General features: G+C 43.8%; 1 protein-coding gene and 2 non-coding genes across 3 annotated transcripts; 2 read left to right on the top strand and 1 right to left on the bottom strand.

The window, feature by feature from the left end:
• The first annotated feature begins 228 nt into the window (after positions 1-228).
• LOC114912398 (U4 spliceosomal RNA) lies at positions 229-369 on the top strand. Its single transcript, XR_003798254.1, has one exon. It is a non-coding gene; the product is annotated as a U4 spliceosomal RNA (small nuclear RNA).
• Positions 370-2081: 1712 nt separating this feature from the next.
• On the top strand, positions 2082-2225 carry LOC114912380 (U4 spliceosomal RNA). Its single transcript, XR_003798239.1, has one exon. It is a non-coding gene; the product is annotated as a U4 spliceosomal RNA (small nuclear RNA).
• Positions 2226-3779: 1554 nt separating this feature from the next.
• LOC114910933 (cholesterol 24-hydroxylase-like) lies at positions 3780-18606 on the bottom strand. The gene is made up of 15 exons (XM_029253480.1): positions 18041-18606; positions 17749-17823; positions 17222-17303; positions 14883-14956; positions 12371-12457; positions 11875-12013; positions 9808-9918; positions 9556-9712; positions 9300-9362; positions 9094-9166; positions 7339-7423; positions 7068-7178; positions 6849-6937; positions 6654-6720; positions 3780-5891 (listed from the first exon to the last, which is right to left on the bottom strand). The coding sequence occupies exons 1-15, from the start codon at positions 18193-18195 to the stop codon at positions 5739-5741; spliced, it is 1521 nt and encodes a 506-aa protein (XP_029109313.1). The 5' UTR covers positions 18196-18606; the 3' UTR covers positions 3780-5738.
• Positions 18607-23110: the final 4504 nt, after the last annotated feature.

The raw sequence follows: 23110 nt of genomic DNA, 5'->3' as shown, positions 1-23110 counted from the left end.
CTTGTTTCTTCTTCAGCTTGATTTCGTCTCACTTGTACGGACGTGGCATGATGCAATGAGTGAGTTTGCAGCGGGGTAGCAATGTGCCGGTCGTTTCCAGACAGGACAGGTTTTTGGCGGGAGCACTTTACCCATAATGCCTTGTGTCTCGTATTTTACTGGACGAACCCACCGCGATCAAGAAGCAAGTGTCAAAAGTCAGACATGGTGTGATGAGAAGGGTAGAACATCTTTGCGCAGTGGCAATATCGTAGCCTGTGAGGTTGAACCGAGGCGTGATTATTGCTAGTTGAAAACTTAACCCAATACCCCGTCAAGCAGACTTGCAACACAGTTGGCTTTGACAATTTTTGATAGTCTCTTGAGAGACTGGTTTGTTTGTCCAATGGCAGTTTCTCCTTCAGCTGGCTCTTTTTCTCATTTGTAGGTATTGTATTGTTTCTTGGCCAAGATCTAGTGCAGTTTTGTTGTCAGGGGGTGTAAAGAGAACTTTTCCACAGCGTAGCCCTTTCAACCCACCTTTGAGTTGCGTTGGCGGATGAAGCCATTGTAGACGTTGGTGGGGAGATTGACGACGGTGCAGGCGGGGACAAAGACGACCGCTGGGGGTAGGTGAGGCCATCTCCTCCAGAGTAGTCGCCCACCCGGAAAAGCTCCTCTCAAGAAAAAGGACTACCAGGGATATCGGAGCCGCGATGCCGATGCCAGCTGGAGGAGGTGGCGGCACCGGTGAACCGGAAATGACGATGGCCTCACCTACAGAAGAGGCGGCCAGGCCCAAGGAGAAGAGCCCTACTGCCCCAGGAGGATCTTTAGATGAGGAGGAGCAGCCTGCTAGTAATGTGGCTCCTAGAATGAAGCACACCACTCGTTTCAGGGGGCGAAACAGAGAGGCAGCGGAGGACTTCCCGGATCGTGCTGGGTTCATCAGGGAAGTCATCTTCAGAAGGTTGGGCCTGACCGCCGCACAAGTTGTTTGCATTCAGAGGAATGGACCCCAGCGGTCTGTCGACGTCACCATTCTCGCTGATGAAAAACACCAGAAAATGATAGAAATCTGTAAGAAGGAGAAGAACGGGGGGTTGAAGCAATATAAGACTGAGCACCTTTGGTGGACGGATAGAAGGATAGTCACCGTCCACGTCTTCAACCCCTTTGTCCCCGCCGAGGCCGTCCGTGCTTTTCTCCGGCGCCACGTCGACCTCCTACCTGGCCACAGGGATATCCGAGATGACCTGGCATATGGTACGGGCACGGGCAGTTTCAGGCGCGCCTGCGTCCCGACCCCGCGGCCCCTGACGGGCTCCATCATCCTCCGGCATATTTTAACGTGCAGAATGGTAAGTCTTATCTCTTTTACCCCCAGCAGCCTCCCTTCTGCAGGCTCTGCCAGGGTCAGGGGCATACAGCAGAAGTGTGTAAGAATATGAAACATAGGAACTGCTTGGAGTCAGGGGTGCTCTCCACGAGCGCAACAAAGCAAAGTCCGACAATACAGGAAAATTGTTTTCTAATACTAACGTAAGCAGTTCTACTATACAGTCTGGCACAACATGAAGGAATATGGCAGTTAACTTGTCAGCAGTTCTTTCAGGAGCCAAATATACGCGAGCTGTTTAACCGCATAAGATTGTTTCAGTAACGAGATAAAATGATATTTTAGGTTTCATGCCGCACACAGTCTTGTATTAGGCGCTTCACTCTGCCCCCGCTAAAATCTCCGGCACTGCACTTCGGTCTTAGCCAAAAGGCCGAGAAGCCGTTTGTGAGAACCCCGCCAAGACTTGAAATACAGTCGGTTTTTGCAATTTTCGATAGTCTCGTGGGAAACTGGTTTGTTAGTCTAACAACAGCTTGTTTCTTCTTCAGCTTGATTTCGTCTCACTTGTACGGACGTGGCATGATGCAATGAGTGAGTTTGCAGCGGGGTAGCAATGTGCCGGTCGTTTCCAGACAGGACAGGTTTTTGGCGGGAGCACTTTACCCATAACGCCTTGTGTCTCGTATTTTACTGGACGAACCCACCGCGATCAAGAAGCAAGTGTCAAAAGTCAGACATGGTGTGATGACAAGGGTAGAACATCTTTGCGCAGTGGCAATATCGTAGCCTGTGAGGTTGAACCGAGGCGTGATTATTGCTAGTTGAAAACTTAACCCAATACCCCGTCAAGCAGACTTGCAACACAGTTGGCTTTGGCAATTTTTGATAGTCTCTTCTTGGGAGACTGGTTTGTTTGTCCAATGACAGTTTGTCCTTCAGTTTGTGTAACTCTGTAAATATATTGCACAATATATTACATGATTAGCAGATTTAACTTAAATTAAGGGAAATAATTTTAGGAGAGGGAGGGATTATTTTTATTTTTTCTTAATTTCTTAGAATTGATTGACTGGGTCAATCATCCAGTAGGATGAGAGTGCAACTGGAAGTCCCGCCTTCCCACGTGGCAGTTCTGTGAAGAGCGCCACTGATTCAGTTTTGTAACTGAATCTCGTGAATAGAGCGCACACGCGAAACTTTTTGACTGAGTGGGATAAAATTTAAGAAATTGAGGAAATCACTCCACTGCTGTTTCCGTTGCACACGGATTCGGTCAGTTTTAATTTTTTTTGGAGCAACAACGATTTTCTACGCGAAGGCGTAGATGGCGAGCCAGAACTGAGCCTTGGATTTGGAAGACAAAAGAAAAGGACTCGATTTCCAATCTTCAAGTGAGGAGTTTGGCAAGTTTGTGTTACTGTTATAACGAACACTATCACTACTTGATGGACACGATTCCCCTGTTGGAACTCGGTGACTGCTGTGTTGAAACTGGAAGCACTGAGAAATTAATATTTGAACTGTAAAATATTGATTGTTTTACTAGTGTGTTAAATTTTAATTGTTAAACAAGTGTTAGCTTGGGTATGCCTAGTTATAATATTGGGGTGCACCCTTACTAGCCCTTTGCTACAATTTGTTGTATGGTGTGGTGTATTGTGTGTAAGCAAATTTTTATTTTTTTCCTTGTTGCTTTAAGTTATCACAGTTCAGTTTTATGTTATTTAAGGTGTTTTACTGAAAATAATGTACATGAGAAATGAGAAAAATATAGTTTTTGGTAAAGTTTAATAGTTAATTTTAATAATTGCCAAATGGAGTGGTCCTTTATTTACACCTCCACGGACGAACCTACTGGCCTTAGAACAAAACATTACACCACGTGTTTTACGTGTGTTACACTTGCTCTTTTTCTCGTTTGTAGGCATGTATTGCTTCTTGGCCAAGATCAAGTGCAGTAGTGCGGTTTTGTTGTCAGGGGGCGTAAGAGAACTTTCCCACAGCATATCATTTCCAAGGGCTCACTACAGCCCTCTTGGGAGACTGGTTTGTTTGTCCTTTAGCTGGCTCTTTATTTTACTTGTAGGTATGTATTGCCCATAGTATGTGAATGATACAGAGAGAGAGTGTGTTCCACTGATGTATTAACAAGTGATCTATTGTAAGTAGTGTATCCAGCAGTGTGAGGTGTGTGTGCTGGTAACACTGCATAGAGTTCATTCATTTCAAGTTGCTTTGGAGAAAAGCATCTGCTAAATACATTAATCTTTTTTTTGCCAAATGTGTCTGATCAGGTCTTGTGGCAAATGGACACGTTGATTTGTAAGTATCACCTCTGTGAAAGCTGAAGTATTGATCCTGTTCACATTCTATGACCTTGAATGTATTTGGTTTCTTTCTTGCACATCCTATCTGTTGCCACCCTTGTTGTGGAATTTCTGCTGGAGCTTTTGCTTTCAAGATTCCGAAAACCAAAATTCTCAGCACACTTCATGTACGGATGATAACGTGTTGGAAATGACATAATAATGCCCTGAAACCGTTTCTTTGCATGCACTAAGCAATGATAAAATCGAAATTTGGTGAAGTTCTTGTTCCAGCCTGCAAAATATATGAAGCTTCCTCACTTCTTGTGTTCAATGTTCATTACAAAAATTGCACAGCATGGAACATAAGTCATTTGCTCTTTTTTGGCCATGGTTTTATCATAGCAGTGCAAAAATTATTATTTGGTTGAAAGAACATGGATATTGAACATGATACAAGTCAGTTGATGTTTGTAATACATATCATTGGTATATATATTTGAGACAGGGGTTTTTTTTTTTTGAAAATCTGTACACTTGTGTCCCGCTTGTGTTTATAGAATACCCCTGCCTTTTTCTTGTGTATGTCATTCTGCAAAGTCAAATCTCATCTCTTCTTTGTTAAGTCTGTTATTGTTTCTTCTGTTGATAATCAGAAAACCTTTTTAATTCTGAGTCCATGGCACTCATCTCAGTGATAAACTGGTCACACTGGCTGCAAGTATCTGTCCTGGGATATCCAAATAATATGCTGACATCATTATTGAAAATTTTCCCGTAAGTTTCTTATGTGACTTTATTTTGCTGCACCTGGAAACTTCTCTTGAAAAATCTGACACAATTTGCCTGTGTTCAGGTCAGCAGGGAAGTAGAGACATTTCGTTTTACTAATAGCGTTGTGTCACTTTCTACCGCTCAGTGACGAAATGTGCTGTCTGACTTGGTCCAATAGTGACTTAGGCAAAACTTTAGGGTTTAGGTGTTTTCCTAGACCATCTACTGGAGGTTTTCCTGCTGCAGCAATGGCATGTTTTATTGCTTGAAGCCTCCTGTTAGTTACACCAAAAATAGGAACAACTCAACAACCACAACAACCTAAACTTGATATGAATACGAGAAGTCATTCAAGTGGCACTCCTCAGACTGCTTTCTAGAACGATGTCAAGCAATGTTCTGACAGCTTAGGGAAGCAAGATAAGCATCTTGCTCATTCTTGGTAATATAGCCCTTTTTAAAGTTGATAACGAGCAGTCAACATCACCAACATGACCACATAACCGTTGCTTCTTTTGTTTTTCTCTTGAATCCTAATATCTATCTTTTCTTCGGCTTATTAGTTACTACTGGATGTTCATATTTATCAGAACTACTATTTCCAGACATATTATGAAGCTATTCAAGCAGAATACACACAAAAATGTGTTTCACTTATCAAATTCTACTGTCACGTCTGTAATTTCATCTGAAACTGTAATTTCGTTATATTGCACAGCAGTACAGTAACAACAAAAGCCTTCAATTCAGTTCAGTTCAGTTCAAATCAAAACACTGTTACTTCATTAGCACAGCCATTACTTAGTTCTTATTGGCTAATACACTCACGTGATGGAACTCTGATCATTTTGCAGCTGAACACAATGGACATTTTCAGATGACCCAGTTAACTAAAATTTTAGAAAAATGCAACCCTGATCATTCTGCAAATGAAGTCTTGATAAATATTTGCTTTGCTGAGATGTACGTTGCATTGAACAAAAGTGTCGGTTAAATGAATAAATGTAAATGTAAATATGTCATGGTTTTCGCTATATATGGGTATGCTGGCAAAGGCTTCTTGCTGAAACACGTCTGTCCAAAAATTACAGGTATTTCAGAAAATAATGAGTAGCACATCAGCATGAGCGTTACTGTTTTTTCTTCTTTAGCGGAAACCTGAAAATACTATTACATATTACATTTAAAATGTTAAAAGCTGAAGATAAAGAATTATTCAAATATCTCATTAAAAATTCAGAGTGATTATTAATTTGTGTAAATTCATAAATGTTCCTATAATCTACTTAGTGTTCAGGACAGAAAGTGTGAATGTGCCTTCTGGCAGGGTATACAAGTTAGCCTGATGCTAGACTTCGTGATCGGATATTACACACAACACCACTCCGAGGTCTCAGCGTTCCTGTGTCCATGATGTCAAAGGATTGGTCGGGGATGAGCTGCATCTCGAACCTCTGCACCAGCTTGCTCAGAACCACCTTTGCTTCCATCTGTGTAGTAGGCAAAAATGGAAAGAACACTGAGGAGGCATTTCAATTCTGGAGAAAAAAACATGATTTGCTCAGTAAATATCACCACGACCACATAAATGGTGGTCAAGAATGTGGTCGTTCACATTGGTCCCGTTATTCTAACACAGAAAAGTAATATGGAAGATTTCACTTGGGTACCAAATGAGAACATTGAAAAAGTAATGTGTGAACTCATTTTGATTACTCACACACACACACACATTTTCAGAACCGCTTGTCCCTCACAGGGTCACGGGAAACCGGAGCCTACCCGGCAACACAGGGCGTAAGGCCGGAGGGGGAAGGGGACACACCCAGGACGGGACGCCAGTCCGTCGCAAGGCACCCCAAGCGGGACTCGAACCCCAGACCCACCAAAGAGCAGGACTGCGGTCCAACCCACTGCGCCACCGCATCCCCCCATTTTGATTACTCTCTTAGCAGAAAAGGATAAGCTTAAAGTAGAATTAATGTGGGCACCATCGTGGTAACACAATAAGTAATGCGACCTAATTTATGTAGGCACCTCATGCAATCACAGACGAAGTAATGGACAACTCATGTGGCAGCATTATGCTTACAGTGAATCAATTATATAGGTATGTGTACACCTCATTAACAATGTTTGTATGTATAATCGAGTGAATACCTGGAATAAATAAAATGATTATCCCTGATATACCCAGCATGTGTCTCTATGGCACTACAGAATAAACTCTGAAAATGCATGCCTGCTCTCACCTGTGAAAATGTTTTTCCAATGCAGGAGCGAGGTCCCAGGGCAAACGGAAAGTATGTGAAATAAGGCCTGATGCAGAACCACACAGACATGCTTAGGGATAAGTAAGGCAATATGGCTTTGTGGTGTCAACAATACACTTTATAACAGGTCTCTCAATCAGGAAACCACATCAGATAATTAAAAAAGAGACTTACTTGGGAGCATCAGGATGAAATCTTTCTGGATCAAACTTCAGAGGGTCTGGGAAAAATTCCTCCATTCTCCCTGACACATAAGTGCTCATCTGTAGATTTGCAGTAAGAATTCCAGTGAAAGGGGAAAAAAAATCTTGAGTCAAAAATGCATGGCTTACACAGTACACGTGCTGCACAGTGTAACAAATGAGTTAAAACAGACTTTTTAAAACACTTAACAGTAACTTGGACTCCTCCAGGAACATGAATCCCATCGATCACTATGTCTTCTGCAATCCATCGAGATGTTCCTGGAGCTGTGGGGTATAGCCTGAGTGTCTCCTTCAAAACCTATTATTTGTCAATGACAGACATGCTCATGGTTAAAGTGTGTAAGGACAGTCATTATTAGCTAATCTTTTACACTACAAGAAGCTCATAAGAAAAATGGATAAGACACCATTTTCTTCACTCTGATGTCATGATTTTCCAAAAGGTCCTTTGTTATTACCTGAGACAAGTAGGTTAACTTCCCCAGGTCTTCGTACTCAATATTCTTCTTTGCGCCAAGAACATCATCAATCTCCTGTCTGAGCCTGAAGGACAGAACTTTTTAAGTTTGTTTATGGAAATACTAGGCTCAGTCCAGAACTACAGACCAGTCTCCCTCCTCCCTTTTCTCTCAAAAACTCTGGAAAGGGCAACCTATGATCAGCTGTCTATATTCCTCTCCCAGAATGACCTCCTTGACGAGCATCAGATTCAAAGTTGGATGTTCAACCGAGACAGCTCTCCTGGCAGTATTAGATGCTTTCCAGTCGACCACAGCGGCCTGCTTCTCCTAGGTCGTCATACTCCTCGACCTGTCTGGAGTATCTGACACTGTCAACCTGTGGATTCTACTATCCTTTCTCTGACATTTTGGCATCAAAGGAACTGCACTGAAATTGTTTGAATCCTACCTGTCAGGTAAACAAGTAGATCCTAAGAAGTGGTCTGGTGGGGACCCCGATCTTCCCCTCAGCCTCTCTCAACTGGTGCTCCAGAAGACTCAGTACTGTGGCCCCTATTCTTCCAAATCTACACCTCTTCCCTCAGGCCTCATCCATCGCTGCCTGCTTCTGGAACATCTCTATCTGGATGTCTGATCACCACCTATAGTCAACCTCTCCGAAACAGAGATCCTTCACTTCCCAGCTGGTACGTTCTCCTGTCGAAAGTGCTCTATCAAACTGGACAACTTGATCACTTTGCCCACGTCATCAGCTAAGAGCCTGGGAGCAACTGACTCAAGTCTGTCTCTCTCTCAGCGTACCAAACCCACAACCCAGGCCTGCAGATACACACATACACACACACACACACACATTTTCAGAACCGCTTGTCCCTTACGGGGTCACGGGAAACCGGAGCCTACCCGGTAACACAGGGCGTAAGGCCGGAGGGGGAAGGGGACACACCCAGGACGGGACGCCAGGCCGCCGCAAGGCACCCCAAGCGGGACTTGAACCCCAGACCCACCGGAGAGCAGGACTGCGGTCCAACCCACTGCGCCACCGCACCCCCTCCTGCAGATACATTCTGTATAATATCAGCATGAGTTAGCCTTATTTCACAAAAAAAATGTATGCAAATCCTGGTCCATTCCATAGTCATATTCTGCCTGAACTACTGTAAATCTCCTGTCTGGCCTGTTGACCTCTGCTATCACAGCACTCCAGTTGATACAGAATGCCACTGCATGAGCTTTCTCATGTATCCCCCCTCCTTGTCTCTCTGCCTGGTGATGTTAAATTGCCCTTAGTGTATGAATGGGTGAGGGGTGCGGTGGCGCAGTGGGTTGGACCACAGTCCTGCTCTACGGTGGGCGTGGGGTTCAAGTCCTGCTTGGGGTGCCTTGAGATGGACTGGCGTCCTGTCCTGGGTGTGTCCCCTCCCCCTCCAGCCTTACGCCCTGTGTTACCGGGTAGGCTCTGGTTCCCTGTGACCCCGTATGGGACAAGGGGTTCTGAAGGTGTGTGTGTGTGTGTGTGTGTGTATGAATGGGTAAGTATGTGCATGTGTGGCTACCCTGTGTCCAGGGTATAACCCCCGCCAGTCTTGCATCCAATGCTTTCAGGATAGGTTCAGGATTACCACAACCCTTTTTGGTTTTTTAACTTTGGTTTGGTTTGAACTATAACTAAATGTTTACACAATTCTTCTAGATGATAATCTCATGGAAATTTTAAAAATTGTACAAAAATGGGTATATTTTTCCTCTTACTTTCTCAGTATCTCAGGGCGCCTTCCAAGTTCCATTACTGCAAAAGATAACTGATTTGCTGTGGTTTCTTGCCCTTTAAAAAGAAATTACAATTGTATTTCCAATTTTATGCTAATTTCATACAGCGATTTTAAACTGCAAATTGTGTTTTCAGAGATCTGCATTTTTCAAGCCAGACCAAAAACAGTGTGAAGAGACAACCTGACCTGCTATGAAGAACGTAAGGAAGTTGTCCAACATTTGCTCAAGATCATCATGCTGATCTTGCTCTGTTAACAGAAGTACAAATGTTAGTTTATGACTTCATCTTTAATCGTTTGAACGCAACTTCTTTTTTTTTTTCTATGGGTACCTACAGTTAATAATATTACATTTACTTGAATATTACATTTAGACTTGAATGCTTGAATATTTTTATTAAATCATCTAGTCCCACATAATGAAAAACAAATAAAAATTTACCTGCACTTTTGAGGATCTGTGTGAGGATATCTTTTGGCACACTTTCTCCATTCCGCATAGCTCTTTTTCTCTCTGTGATGCACTTCTCCCCAGTTTTACGCAGATATTTTATGGCATCCTTTACCTCTTTAATAAACTTCCACTTCCAAGGCTTAAACTGAAATTCATAAACAATGCATGTTGAGGAAAGTATTCTTTATGATAATTTCCCCTTTTTTAAAACTTATCCTGAGAACAAATTAGCCCCCTTACCAGCATCATTGGATCTCTAAGACAGTAAACCATTCCTTTCAAGACTGTCTCTATGGCTTTGGGAAAGCGCGACTCAGTTTCCAGCAAATTCAAATCAATCCCAAAGGCAACCTGCAAAGAAAGTGTGAAACACAGCAATAAAAGAAATAAGCCTGTAATTTTTTCATTGCTGAATTGAGTCCCAGCAAAGTTCTAGTCATGTCTTGAACAAGACAGTTAACCTACTGTAAACTGCACGAATTGAACGTCCCGCAGTATGAATCGGAAAAATTGTAAGTCTACACACACACACACATTTTCAGAACCGCTTGTCCCATACGGGGTCACGGGGAACCGGAGCCTACCCGGTAACACAGGGCGTAAGGCCGGAGGGGGAGGGGACACACCCAGGACGGGACGCCAGTCCGTCGCAAGGCACCCCAAGCGGGACTCGAACCCCAGACCCACCGGAGAGCAGGACTGAGGTCCAACCCACTGCGCCACCGCACCCCCAGATTGTAAGTCTAATTAGGTTAATAAATTCAGTTTAAATCAGTGTTGTGGAAACTCTGAAAACTGAGACACAAGTAAACACACTGAGTAGAAGCCAGTGTTGAAAGCAGGTGAGGCCAACTCAGGAATAGAAAGGGACGAAAGAAAGTGGTGATGTGAGTTTTGATCTCAGACCTAGTGAGGGCTACATAAGACCTTTCAGCTGAACAGCCATTACACTAATCATAGCAAAGAAGTCCCTAGTCATTTCTGGCTAGCATTGAGAATGAGGTTTGTTGGCAAAGCACGCTGACGCACGGGGGGCGCGGTGGTGCGGTGGGTTGGACCACAGTCCTGCTCTCCGGTGGGTCTGGGGTTCAAGTCCCGCTTGGGGTGCCTTGCAACGGACTGGCGTCCCATCCTGGGTGTGTCCCCTCCCCCTCCGGCCTTACACCGTGTTGCCGGGTAGGCTCCGGTTCCCCGTGACCCCGTATGGGACAAGCGGTTCTGAAAGTGTGTGTGTGTGTGTGCTGATGCACACAAGGAATTTGCTGTGGTTTTTTTTAATCTTTAAGATTGTTATACATTAAAAAACAAAGGCTGGACATTACAGGACCACTGTCATCACCAGTGTCCGAAGCATGCTAGTGCTCTCAGGGGAACACGTGATCCTGGTTATCGTAGAGAAGAACATTCCATAATTACGATGAAATGATGACAACCTGGTGGGTTGGGTTGCTTTAAATTGACAGTGTGAAGCAGCAACATAGTGAAGAAACACTGACTGGATAACGTTCAGTTCCATCCCTCCACCTCTCCTAATGTACATATCCCTGCAATTTATTTCTTTATCTCAGCAATCTTTAACTCCTCACCCTCCTCTGGTTGCTTCCCATCTGCCTTAAAAACTTCCCTCATGTGGCTGTCCTGTCCTCTCTGTTATTTCACTGCACGTCTCTGATCATTTCTTCATCTACTTCCATCCCTACGTAACTACTACTAATCCCCTCCTGCTTATGCATTCACCATCACCTTCCGCCGCAACCTAAAATCCAAAATCAAAAGCACAAGTTTTTGATTCTGTCTCTGATGTGGCAGAATGGCCTCCCTCTCTCACTCAGAACTGCTGAATCTCTCAACATTCAAGACAGGTTTCAAAACTCCCATCTTTTGGACTCCCCTGATCTCTTATGTGCTTGATAAACATGTAATGTATGTTATCTGCTAATTAAAAAAAAAAAAACAAATACCTACTGTATATGCAGCTACTCGTGTAATATATACTGGTTTATATGCTGGTAAGTGACAAATTGACTGTCTTCATCAATCAAGTGTCTGCATTCAGATCTCTCCTTCTGTGGTGTAATGCACTTGTGTTGTTCTCACAGATGTATGTCTGCTAAATGAATAAATGTATATGTATATGTAATGTTGAGTATATAGATGAAAGAAGCATATAGATAGTGGAAAAAAATGTGAAGGGCTGTAAGGAATGAAACGAGCAATGAAAGGACAGCATGCTCTTAGAAGACACAGCAGAAGGTTAAAGACCACAAAATGGCAGAAATCAAGACGCAACAATTTTGGACAGCTGACCTTTGCAATGACACTTAGGGTGACACGGTTGAGAAGGTTATGCATGTGTGCAGAAGTGTGGCTCTCTGCCATCTCCTCCAGTTTTTCCATCAGATACTCAGCAACTTCACTGAAGGTATCCATCATCCCACGCAGGTACCTGTCCGCAACAACATGGCAAGACAAGCCTGACATAATCATAGTATTCTGGGATTATGTCAATTATGCAAAATGTCATTGGTAAAAAACTAATGTGCTTTACGGTACACAAACCTATAAAGTCTGCTTGAAAGTGTCAACTCTCACCTCTTCACAGGAACAGATTATTTTTTCAATGTATTATTCCCTTGCTTACCTTCATGTAGGCAGGAGATTTCTGTGTAACATTGACTAGTCTTTAAATAAAACAAAAAAAAATTAAATCTGCAAAACTGATGTATCTGTTAAGAGTGCAATTAGTTATTTTTGCAGTGGATTTGAGACAGGTGCTTAAAAAGAATACTGCAGAATCACTTACAAGCTGTTGAATGCTGGGTCTATAATTCGGCGCTGTTTGTACCAGTGATCATGGTCCGAGTCCGTAATCAAGCCATTTCCAAAAAATCTTCAGCGACAACGAACAATAAAATTTACTGTAAGCATGAGATAAGTCAAGAAACACTGTGGCTTTGAAAGGCCAAAAAGACAGAAACGCAAGAATATAAGTATTTTTTTTTATGATGGATGGCAATAATATCTGAAGTAATTTAGAATAAATCACTACAGGTGGTCCCAAATTTACGATGGGGTTACATTCTCCAAAACCCAACACAACTCAAAAATATCCTAAGTCGAAAATGCATTTAATACAACTAATACACACCTCTGTGTGACAGAATGGGAGATGCGAATCACTGACGCTGCCCAGCATCGCGAGAGAGCATCGCTGTGCGTATCACTTGCCCGGGAAAAAAATCAAAATTCAAAGTATGGTTTCTATTGAATGTCTATCGCCAGCTCAGCATCGTAAAATCAAAAAATCACAAGTCAAACCATCGTAAATTGGGGACCACCTGTATATGGGACTGCAAAACAAAAACACACACACCTACGGACATGTTTGATCATATAGCACTTCTCTGTGCATTTCACATTCAACTGCAGATGCAGTGCAACATTTTGAAACACAGAAGTTTTAGAACTTATAATGATGAAAACTCTGAGTCTTCAATGAGAATTCTTCAAGATTAAATCACACAATGAAAAAAGTCAGTCTCTGAAAGGTATTCCTGTTTTCCTTTGTGGTCAACAATTTTCTAACGTCTTACCAACACTGATGCTGACAGCGATGATTAACAGGAAAAAAATTTTTAAATCTTGTTCTTAAACTGCAGTTTAGTGATTGGATAATGTGCCACTGAAGCAGATGAATATTGCATGCTGAAGAAGCTGAACTAAAGACTGTGCTTTCAAGAGTTTAATTTCCCCAGTTTTGCAGGCTCTGCTTGTCATGACAAACTGGTAAAATGTCTGAATTTAAGCAGCACCAAGAACACAGGAAAGGTAAACCATGGTATCAAATATTCTCCAGGAGTACTATAAATATCTTGGCCACAATATCAAGTTAAAAGTAAATTAGTAATTTAACACAGTTATTTATCTTAGTACATTACAGTTACTCCTTGAATTACTACATTTGAATTACCACTGCCACCTGAACTTACGACATCCATCTCATCAACCTTATTGTAATGTTGAGTCGCAATGCCTAACGATGCCTGCTCCAAATCGATCTGCTGTACAATAACATCAGCTGGCAGGGCTGCTGCAAGGCACCCATATTTGTTGCTTGGTCTAGTAGCGAATGCATTTTCTTTACGAAAGTTTTCATTTGCAGTCACCTTCAACTTGTTTATTTTTAATGGCTAGCAGGAGAAAAACTGAGTGTTCTGGTGGTGCTGAAAATTAAAAGTGGAAGACAACATCTTTAGAAATGCAAGCGAAAATAACAGTGGAGTGAGAAAACATTATTGTACTGTTCTGTATTTATATGATCATTTTATATTGGTATTATTTTCATTGTGATATGTGAAATTTGTTGAAAAAAATACAACAAATCCCCATCACACAACGTATCTTAAAATGCAGGTTAACTGTCTACATAATCTCATGGTTCATATAAGGCGATTTTTGACTTACAAAAAAGTTAACCTAAAGCAGGGTCAAGTGCATTGGTCACAAAAACTGGAAAATTATTTTATATGCCAAGGGAAACAGTCTCAAAACTAATGAAAGCATATTCCAAACACTGACAAACTCACAAAACCTGGACCTGTGAGCAACAGAAAAAGTAATACGGTCAGATGAGTCCTTTTTCAACCTATTTCCTACATACGGATGGGTTTACATCTGGAGAAAGCCAAAGGTTGCCTTCAACCCATAATATCTGTTGCCAACTGCTCAACATAGCAGGGGATCTGCGGGAGTCGGATTACTACTATGCATTGTTGCATAACAGCCAAAGAATATGAGGCAAGTCTACAGCACCAGGTGCACCCCTTGATGCAAATACTGTTTCCTCATGATGTTCCTATGTTCCAGGATGATAATGATGTCATAGGCAGAAATTCAAGAGTGGTTTCATGAACACCAAGAAGAAGTCCAGAAATTTCAAATTGCTGAAATTTATCCTTGCTTAATAAACATGTCAAATTATTAAAAGTCATTTTTCTGGACTCACTGTGATTTAGAAAGAAAATGTTATGTCGGCAGATTCATAGAAAATGTTATGTCGGCTGGACCGGGTCCTGCTCTTCAGTGGGTCTGCGGTTCGAGTCCTGCTTGGGGTGCCTTGCGGCGGACTGGCGTCCCGTCCTGGGTGTGTCCCCTCCCCCTCCGGCCTTACGCCCTGTGTTACCGGGTAGGCTCCGGTTCCCCGCGACCCCATATGGGACAAGCGGTTCTGAAAATGTGTGTGTGTGTGTTATGTCGGCAGATTCATAGACACTAGAGAGTGTGTATCAAATTACACTATGGAGTTCGGAACTAACCTTGTCCCAAAAAAGCTGAAGAGCCGTTTATATACATGAGGGTTCTTGGGGTACTTCGGCGACATCAAGAACTCCTGCAGGAAAATTTAAATATGGTTTGAATATAAATACATTCTTCCCCAATAAAGTTTTTCATTGCACTTGTTTTCAATGGCTGTTGCATCTCTGTATTATGTGTACAGGCTTCCCTCGCAGAACAAGCATAATTCATTCACGAAAATCTGCCCGTAAAGTGAAGTCTCATAAAACTGACTCTTAATCACCATTCATTTAACAGAGACATACAGTATAATGTGTCACTAAACCCATTTTTCTCCACGAAACAAGCTACACTCCTGCCTCAATTTCAAAACCCATGGAAAATCTGAAAGAAATCCATGTACAGAATACCAAAGCTACTCTGTATACCTTGATATCTATACCCGCACGTCTTTTCTTTTCCCCTCATCATTTATCTTACTGCTTTCCCTTTTTTTAATGTTCTGTTCCTGTTCCCTGGTTTTCTTGTTCTTTCAGTGCGGTAATTTTTAAATGCTGATATTTACAGTAGAATTATTTGCGTTAAGGTTGTAACCCACTAGTTTCTTCTTTATTACAAAGTGCTTTTAGAAACTGCTTGTAAAGCGGTGATATAAAACAAAAGATTAGATTTTATGACAACACTATTTAATGAGTCACCTTTCACAATTTACTCCTAATACCTCTCTCCTGAGCTACTTGGAAAGTATCATCTGTGATAAAAGTACTGTAAATCAAAAAGCACAGTCATTCCATGCATGTTATCACTTCAGCCTTTGAACTGATAAGTAAGGCTTTCCATTACCTTTTCAAATTTTAAATGTGAGAAGCAACGCCACAAGTAGTGGGCTGTTTACCCTGTGTGGTGCTTAGCGTCACCAAGGCTTGTATGTCTAACTGACCTTTCTGTTCCTGGAAGTCTGACTTGATAGCTCATCATGTGTATTTTACAAGACAAATTACACTTACTCGATCACTCAGTAACCTCTTGTCCTTGTCAGGGTTGCATAATCTACAGTCTATTCTGGCATTACTGGGTGCATAGAAGGGTACACCCTAGACAGAACGCCAGTTTATCACTGTGAACGCATCTCCTCTCATTAGTGTAGTGCTTTTTTTCCTCATATTTTTAACCCATTTCATTATTCACAATGCCTGGTGGCAAATGTGCACTTGAAGGATTTACTTACTGGTGAATCTCTCTCCATATTTAAAAAGGGTCTTAAAGCTCACCTCTTCTGGACTCACTTTGACAATGATCTACTAAGTTCATGGAATGTGTAAATGCTCATGCACTATAACTTTGAGATTATGCCTGTTGTAAGAGAAAAATTTAAACTTTGCTAAAAAGAATGCTGCTTTATGCCTCTAATTCGGCTTTGTAACCATAACATGTGGAAAATTACTGAGTGAATTAGTGTTGCAAGCTTTGTGCAAAAGCAAGGACAAGTTATCTGCTGACCACTGCTGTGTGCTGATAAGAGGAACCACTGAAACCACCCTAGGCGGATGCCAACCGAAACTAGGTACGGCAATGCGGTGCCTGACACGGAGAGGCAAAAAAGAACCACGAGTCCGAGCAAGTTGAAAGTTACTGAAGGGGCATATCGACTAAGCGCAATGGTGTATAAGTAACTGCTGTATGCCTTTTTCAGGGAGACTCTTATGTGTGAGACTCCCACCTGTATGAATGCTGCATTAAAGGAAAGTTTTCTTTGTAGCCCTGTGTGTCTCTGTGTGTTTTTCTTCCACACTGTTAAATAAACCTTTACGCAACTACTCTGTAAAATGTTTACACATATATATAAAGAAAAAAAATACTAGTAAGGAATCGTTGATATTCGGATAGTTTTAAATACAGCCACTTGTGTGATGTACATTTTCATACGGTGCGGTGGTAAGGAACAAACTATCTGTATTTAAAAATCACGAGTCTGCATCTAAGTCTCCCTTTCTGCTAATGTAATGCACACATTCATTGTATTTTCAATGAGATGTACGTGGTTGGAGAAAAGCATCAGGGGAACGAGGAGGAATGTGAATGAGTGAAGTTTGATTTATGTAAGCGGTTGAAGAATGGTCTATCTGCGAAAGTCGAGGGATGTCTGCACATGCAAATTAGAGCGTCCAATTCACCTGGACTTGAATGGCTTTGGACTGTACCTTAAGCATTCTACGTGGTACATACATAAGTGATCACACACCAATATTTTTGTTATGCTGTCAGGATTGCATGGATTTTGATCATTTCATTATTTATGCCAACATACTACAAACTGCACTGTGTGCAGGAATTATTAGAACATGAATTTTAACCTTACCTTGGCGGCTTCTGGACTTGTCACAGTTATAGATACAGAGTGCAGTCCGTTGAAGCGACACACTGGTCCATACTTCTCATGCCTGCCACAGTAAATGTGTTCAAAAAACAAGATGTGACTTGACATTGAAAATCAAAAAGTAAAATGATATAAACGTTGCATGCATCCTTGTATGGAATAACGTTACAGTGTGACAAATACATTATTAGTATTATTTCATTGAACACAAGAAATAAACTTGGGCCCCAAGTGGTAGGTAGTTTTTGCTCAGCTTTCACTCCATTATGTGTTATGATTAAGTGATGTTTCACTCGCTGACTTTCATTAACCGTTTGTCCTCAGGGTTGCGGCGGTCCGGAACCACAGGGTACAAGGCTGCTCTGTGTAAACACAAATGTATACACGCACACACACACACACACACACACACACACACACACACACACACACACACTCGCCCTACCCACTGCACCAAACTCTGATATGCACTGTTATATCTCGTTCCATGCGCTTGGATCGTTTCTCACCATTCCAGGAATTTATCATGAACCAGACCCTCTGTCATTGCCTTCAATATGGCGGGAGAATGTCCAAACAGGAAGCTAAGAGTCACACAGAGTGCAAGAAACAAAATATGGAATTTCCATTAACATGACATACAGTACCTTCTCTTCCAAGTAAATCATGTGTAAATACTTCAAGAAAGGCATTCCAACTTTATTGTCCTTACTCTAAATTATTTGTACTTTTTGCTCATCTTACACAACTATGCCCAATGACACATAACATACAGGTGAAAGAATACAACAAGGCTCTTACCTGTCTCTAGGTGGCCCCGGTATATGATCATATTTCATATGAATGTATTTCACATACATGCAGTAACACGCAAAGATCACAAAAAGCAGCACGAAGGTATAAATCATAAACCTCCCTCCACATTCGCCAAACGTATGCAACAACAACATTAACATGTTTACTCTCTGCGATATTTCTCTCTCTCTGAAAATGAGTTATGAAGCATAATGCTACGCCACGGACGGATTTGAGATTGGTTTTGAGGTTGTCCTGCCTTTACTGTGGTAAAGGTGACGTTTTGTATTATAAGTGTTGCAATTTCCTGTGTACAATGTCGTATGAAGGCGTCCGGACGGAGCTGAGAGAAATGCGCCGCACGTCTTCATACGACATAAAAAGTATGTACAACACGAATAACTTTTGCGAAACAGAATATTCAGGGCTTGCAGCTCCACTCAGTACTTGTTTAGCAAAAACACAACAGTCTCTTGTCTTCGCTGGAAACAATAAACGTTTAGAGTACTGTAATGATGACGTATTGTGGTGGAGACTAAGGGGTTGCTCCTCGCCTCGGTCCTCTCTCCCGCGCGCGCGCAGGCTGATATACTTGTCCGTACACATTTTGTGCCTCGCTCGTTTTGGAGTTTACTTTAATGTTGTTTATTTTATTGTAAAGACAGCTGTGTGAAATATGTCATCCATAGTTGCCTACAAGATATTAAAAAGAAGAGCTTCCTTTTTTCCGTGTCCGTCTGGGTTTATATAATTATACGCCTTTCTGGAATCCACGTGAGGATCTGGGCTAACTCATTAGCCAGATCGTTAGTACTCAGTATTCCATACTGATACTAGACCGAGTGCTACATAACATCCACTCTGTTTATTTTCACCTGTTAGTGTTACATTCAACAAATAAAAGCACCTGACTTGTGCATAGTCATTTGCGGAGACGTCGTCTTTTAAGTTTATAAACTGCAGGCGTGACGGTCTCGGCTCCGCTGTTGTTCAGTAAACCCGAATCATGGACTGAAAGACGGTTTCGCGTGAAAATGTAAAATTCAGCACTAAAAAAATCACCTCACATAGCGTTCTCCAGCAGACGGTGAATACAATTTAAACATGTAAGAAAGTGTAAACTGCAATATATTGTGTTAATTGTGAAGAAAGCATCCTCCAGCAGCAGACGCGGTGAATTATTATATAATTTCATAAACGTGTACCAATACAAATATGTATGTTAGCCCCTCGTCATAACTTTACAACCAGTCCCATATTATTTACAGACATAGGCTATAAGAGGCTTATTTTATCAGTGTGTCGCATTCATTATTAACCTAATACAAGTCAGAGGTAGCTAGCATGTGTAGCGTCCGGACGGGAGTCCGACACGGACGCGCGTTGCTATTACGTCCAAACACAGACGAGATATATAATGACTTCACGTGCAGTGTGAGGTTAGACGTGTACGGTGAGTATTGTAAGACACTCGGTGGAAGTGAAACAAGAAACACGAGACCAGGAAACACACACGGTGTTGGAACTACGGTGAACAGTGAAACGCTAATCTGTGAGTCTGACCGCAACCCTGAGACGTGACGAAATACCGGACAGGAACGATGGACCAGGACTGAAGAACAAGAGGCAGGAACTGACGGGACGGGCACTCGGGACTGGAACATGCACACCTAGGAAACAAACTGAGGGAACAAGAGACTACCAATCGCCAACGAAGCACAAGAGAACTGCTGATTAAGAATCCGCGACTAGTTCTGCTCCGCTGGCTCCTTTTATACCTCCATGTCCTACGAGACTGTGAGGTGATAGGTAAGCGTTAGCTAGCGGCACTGAGTGGCGCCGCCTCTGACCAGGAGGGGCAGTGACCCCGTGGGATGTGACAGTACCCCCCCCTCCAGGGGCGGCTCCAGCCGCAGAACGCCGGCGGGTAGGCGGTCGCCCCCGCCGTCGCGGAGCAGGCCGATCTGGATGACACTCATGGAAGTCCTCAATAAGAGCTGGGTCCAAGATGTCCCGTGCTGGTACCCAAGACTGCTCCTCCGGCCCATAGCCCTCCCAGTCGACCAGATAGTACAGCGTACCCCGTCTCCGTTTGGAGTCCAGGAGGGCCCTGACGGAGTAGGCAGGAGAACCATCCACATCCAACGGTGGAGGTGGAGAGACTGCTGGGCTCTGCAGGGCGGAAACACAATGGGGCTTGAGGCGCGAAACATGAAACGTGGGACAGATACGATAATGCGAGGGCAACTGAAGACGGTAAGAAACCGGGTTGATCCTCTTCAGGATCTTGAAGGGGCCGATGAAACGGGGGGCAAGCTTCCTCGAGGGCAAATGCAGTTTGAGATCCTGGGTGGACAACCATACTCTCTGCCCTGGCTGGTACAATACAGTCCTACGCCTTTTGTCGGCCTTCTCCTTTTGGTTGGATACCACCTCCTGGAGACGGACATGTGCGGATTCCCACACCGACTCACTCCTCTTGTACCAGTCGTCCACAGCTGGCAACCCACTGGTCTCCATCGTCCACGGGAACAGCGGAGGCTGGTAACCGAGCACACACTGGAAAGGAGTTAAGTTTGTGGACGAATGGACCAGGGAGTTCTGGGCGTACTCTGCCCAGGGGAGGTATCTGCTCCAATCCGCTTGATTCTGAGCACAGTAACTCCGCAGGTAACGTCCAACCTCCTGGTTGAGGCGTTCCACTTGCCCATTAGACTGTGGATGATAACCAGAGGAGAGGCTGACTGAGACTCCTAAGCGGGCAAAGAAGGCCTTCCAGACCCTTGAGGTGAACTGGGGTCCCCTGTCCGAGACGACATCCTCTGGCAGGCCATACAGCCGGAAGACATGTTGGAACAGCAGTTCCGCGGTCTCCAGGGCTGTAGGTAGACCTTTCAGAGGAATCAGTCGACAGGCCTTGGAAAAGCGATCTATGACGACCAATATGGTGGTGTTTCCATCAGAACACGGAAGATCAGTAAGGAAGTCCACCGCTATATGGGACCATGGACGGTTGGGAATCGGGAGTGGCTCTAAAAGCCCTGCTGGCAGCTGCCGTGGGACCTTGGCCTGGGCACATGTGGTGCAGGCAAGGACGAAGTCTCGTACGTCCTGTCTCATGGATGGCCACCAGAAGCGTTCAGCGAGAAGCTTCAAGGTTCGGTTGACCCCTGGGTGTCCTGTACTTGGACCATCATGGGCCCAGTGTAGGAGCTCGGACCGAACAGTGGACGGGACGTATTCTTTGTCTTGGGGCTGCTCGTTGGGACCGGGTTCTTGACGTTGGGCTGCTTGGATATCGTCCAATAAAGCCCAACGGATAGGAGCCACAAACTGCGTCGGGGACAAGATGGTGTCTGGTGGGGAGAGCTGAGGCGATACCTCGAACAAACGGGACAGGGCATCGGCCTTGCCGTTCTTGGAGCCAGGACGATAGGTCACCGTGAAACGGAACCTGGTGAAGAACATGGCCCACCGCGCCTGTCTGGAATTGAGCCTCTTTGCCTTCTGCAGATACTCCAGGTTCCGGTGATCAGTTAACACTAAGAATGGGTGCGTAGCCCCCTCTAACCAATGTCTCCACTCTTCTAAGGCCATCTTTATGGCTAAGAGCTCCCTGTTTCCTACATCATAATTCTGTTCAGTAGGCGACATCTTGTGTGAGAAATACGCACATGGATAGAGCTTCAGGGGACTTCCCTGGCGCTGTGAGAGCACTGCCCCTACCCCGGCCTCAGAAGCATCAACTTCCACAATAAAGGGCAGTTTGGGATCAGGGTGCTTCAGGATTGGGGCAGAAGTAAAACGCTTCTTTAGGTCTTCAAAGGCCTGACTCGCCTCAGGAGTCCAGGTCAGGCGCCTAGGGGCTCCTTTTAACAGAGCAGTCAACGGGGCTGCAACGGAACTGAAGTTCCTTATGAAGCGCCTATAGAAATTCGCAAAACCTAGGAACCGTTGCAGGTCCTTTACTGTCTTTGGCTGGGGCCATGACAGAACTGCCGAGACCTTCTGTGGATCCATCGTGACCCCGTTGGGTGTTAGGATGTACCCCAGGAAATCCACAGAGTGCACATGGAACTGGCACTTCTCCCCTTTCACGTACAGCTTATGTGCTGCCAGCTTTTGCAACACCTCCCTGACATGTCCAATATGCTCCTCACGGGACCGAGAAAAGATCAGGATATCATCCAGATACACTAATACTGAGCGATTAATTAGCTCTCTGAGTACTTCATTAACAAAAGCCTGGAATACGGAAGGTGCATTCGCCAGGCCAAAAGGCATGACCAGGTACTCATAATGGCCGAGGGCGGTGCTAAAAGCGGTCTTCCACTCATCCCCTTCCCTAACGCGAATCAGGTTATATGCGCTCCTAAGGTCCAGTTTCGTAAAGATGGTAGCACCGGAAACCTGTTCGAGGGCCGACGTGATAAGAGGCAAGGGGTGCGGGTACTTCACAGTAATGGCATTTAGCCCCCGATAATCAATACAGGGGCGCAAACCCCCGTCCTTTTTCTCAACAAAGAAAAAGCCAGCGGAAGCTGGAGAGGTAGACGGCCGGATGAATCCGGCTTCTAGTGCCTCCGTTATATAAGCCTCCATTGCCTGATGTTCAGGTTGAGAAAGAGGGTATACCCGCCCCCTAGGGGGTGTAGTGCCCGAAAAAAGATCTATAGCACAATCCCAAGGTCTATGAGGAGGCAGTTCTGCAGCCTTGTGTTTGCTAAACACAACCACTAGATCTGCATACTCCCTTGGAAGCTGCAGGGGCAGATCTGCATTAGGGCTCTCTATGGATGTGGAGTTACAAGACGTCTCCAGGTGTTTGGGACACTGCTGTCCCCAAGACAGCAGTTTCCCCTCACTCCAAGAGATAATAGGGTCATGGGTGCATAACCATGGGTATCCCAAAATAATGGGGTTATCAGGGGACTTAATCAGATAGAACCATATCTGTTCCTTATGGAGTGGCCCTACCTGCATAGTAACGGGCTCTGTGCGCTGCTCTACACGCCCCGACCCGATTGGAGCGCCATCAATAGCTTTAACAGCCAGGGGTTTTGGGCATCGGGCACA

This window comes from Scleropages formosus, chromosome 1 (genome assembly GCF_900964775.1).
Source record: "Scleropages formosus chromosome 1, fSclFor1.1, whole genome shotgun sequence".
Lineage (NCBI taxonomy): Eukaryota > Metazoa > Chordata > Actinopteri > Osteoglossiformes > Osteoglossidae > Scleropages > Scleropages formosus.
Note: the sequence above shows the minus strand (reverse complement) of the source record. Positions and strands in the feature narration are given on the sequence as shown.

What these genes read in the sequence shown, in the direction of transcription:
- LOC114910933 (XM_029253480.1), bottom strand. Translation starts at nt 18,195, where the DNA reads ATGTTAATGTTGTTGTTGCATACGTTTGGCGAATGTGGAGGGAGGTTT. An exon ending in CCCTAAGTGTCATTGCAAAG is followed by an intron (nt 9,919 to 11,874) that starts GTCAGCTGTCCA and finishes CTTTCTTTGCAG; the next exon opens with GTTGCCTTTGGGATTGATTT. An exon ending in CCTTACGTTCTTCATAGCAG is followed by an intron (nt 9,167 to 9,299) that starts GTCAGGTTGTCT and finishes TTCTTTTTAAAG; the next exon opens with GGCAAGAAACCACAGCAAAT.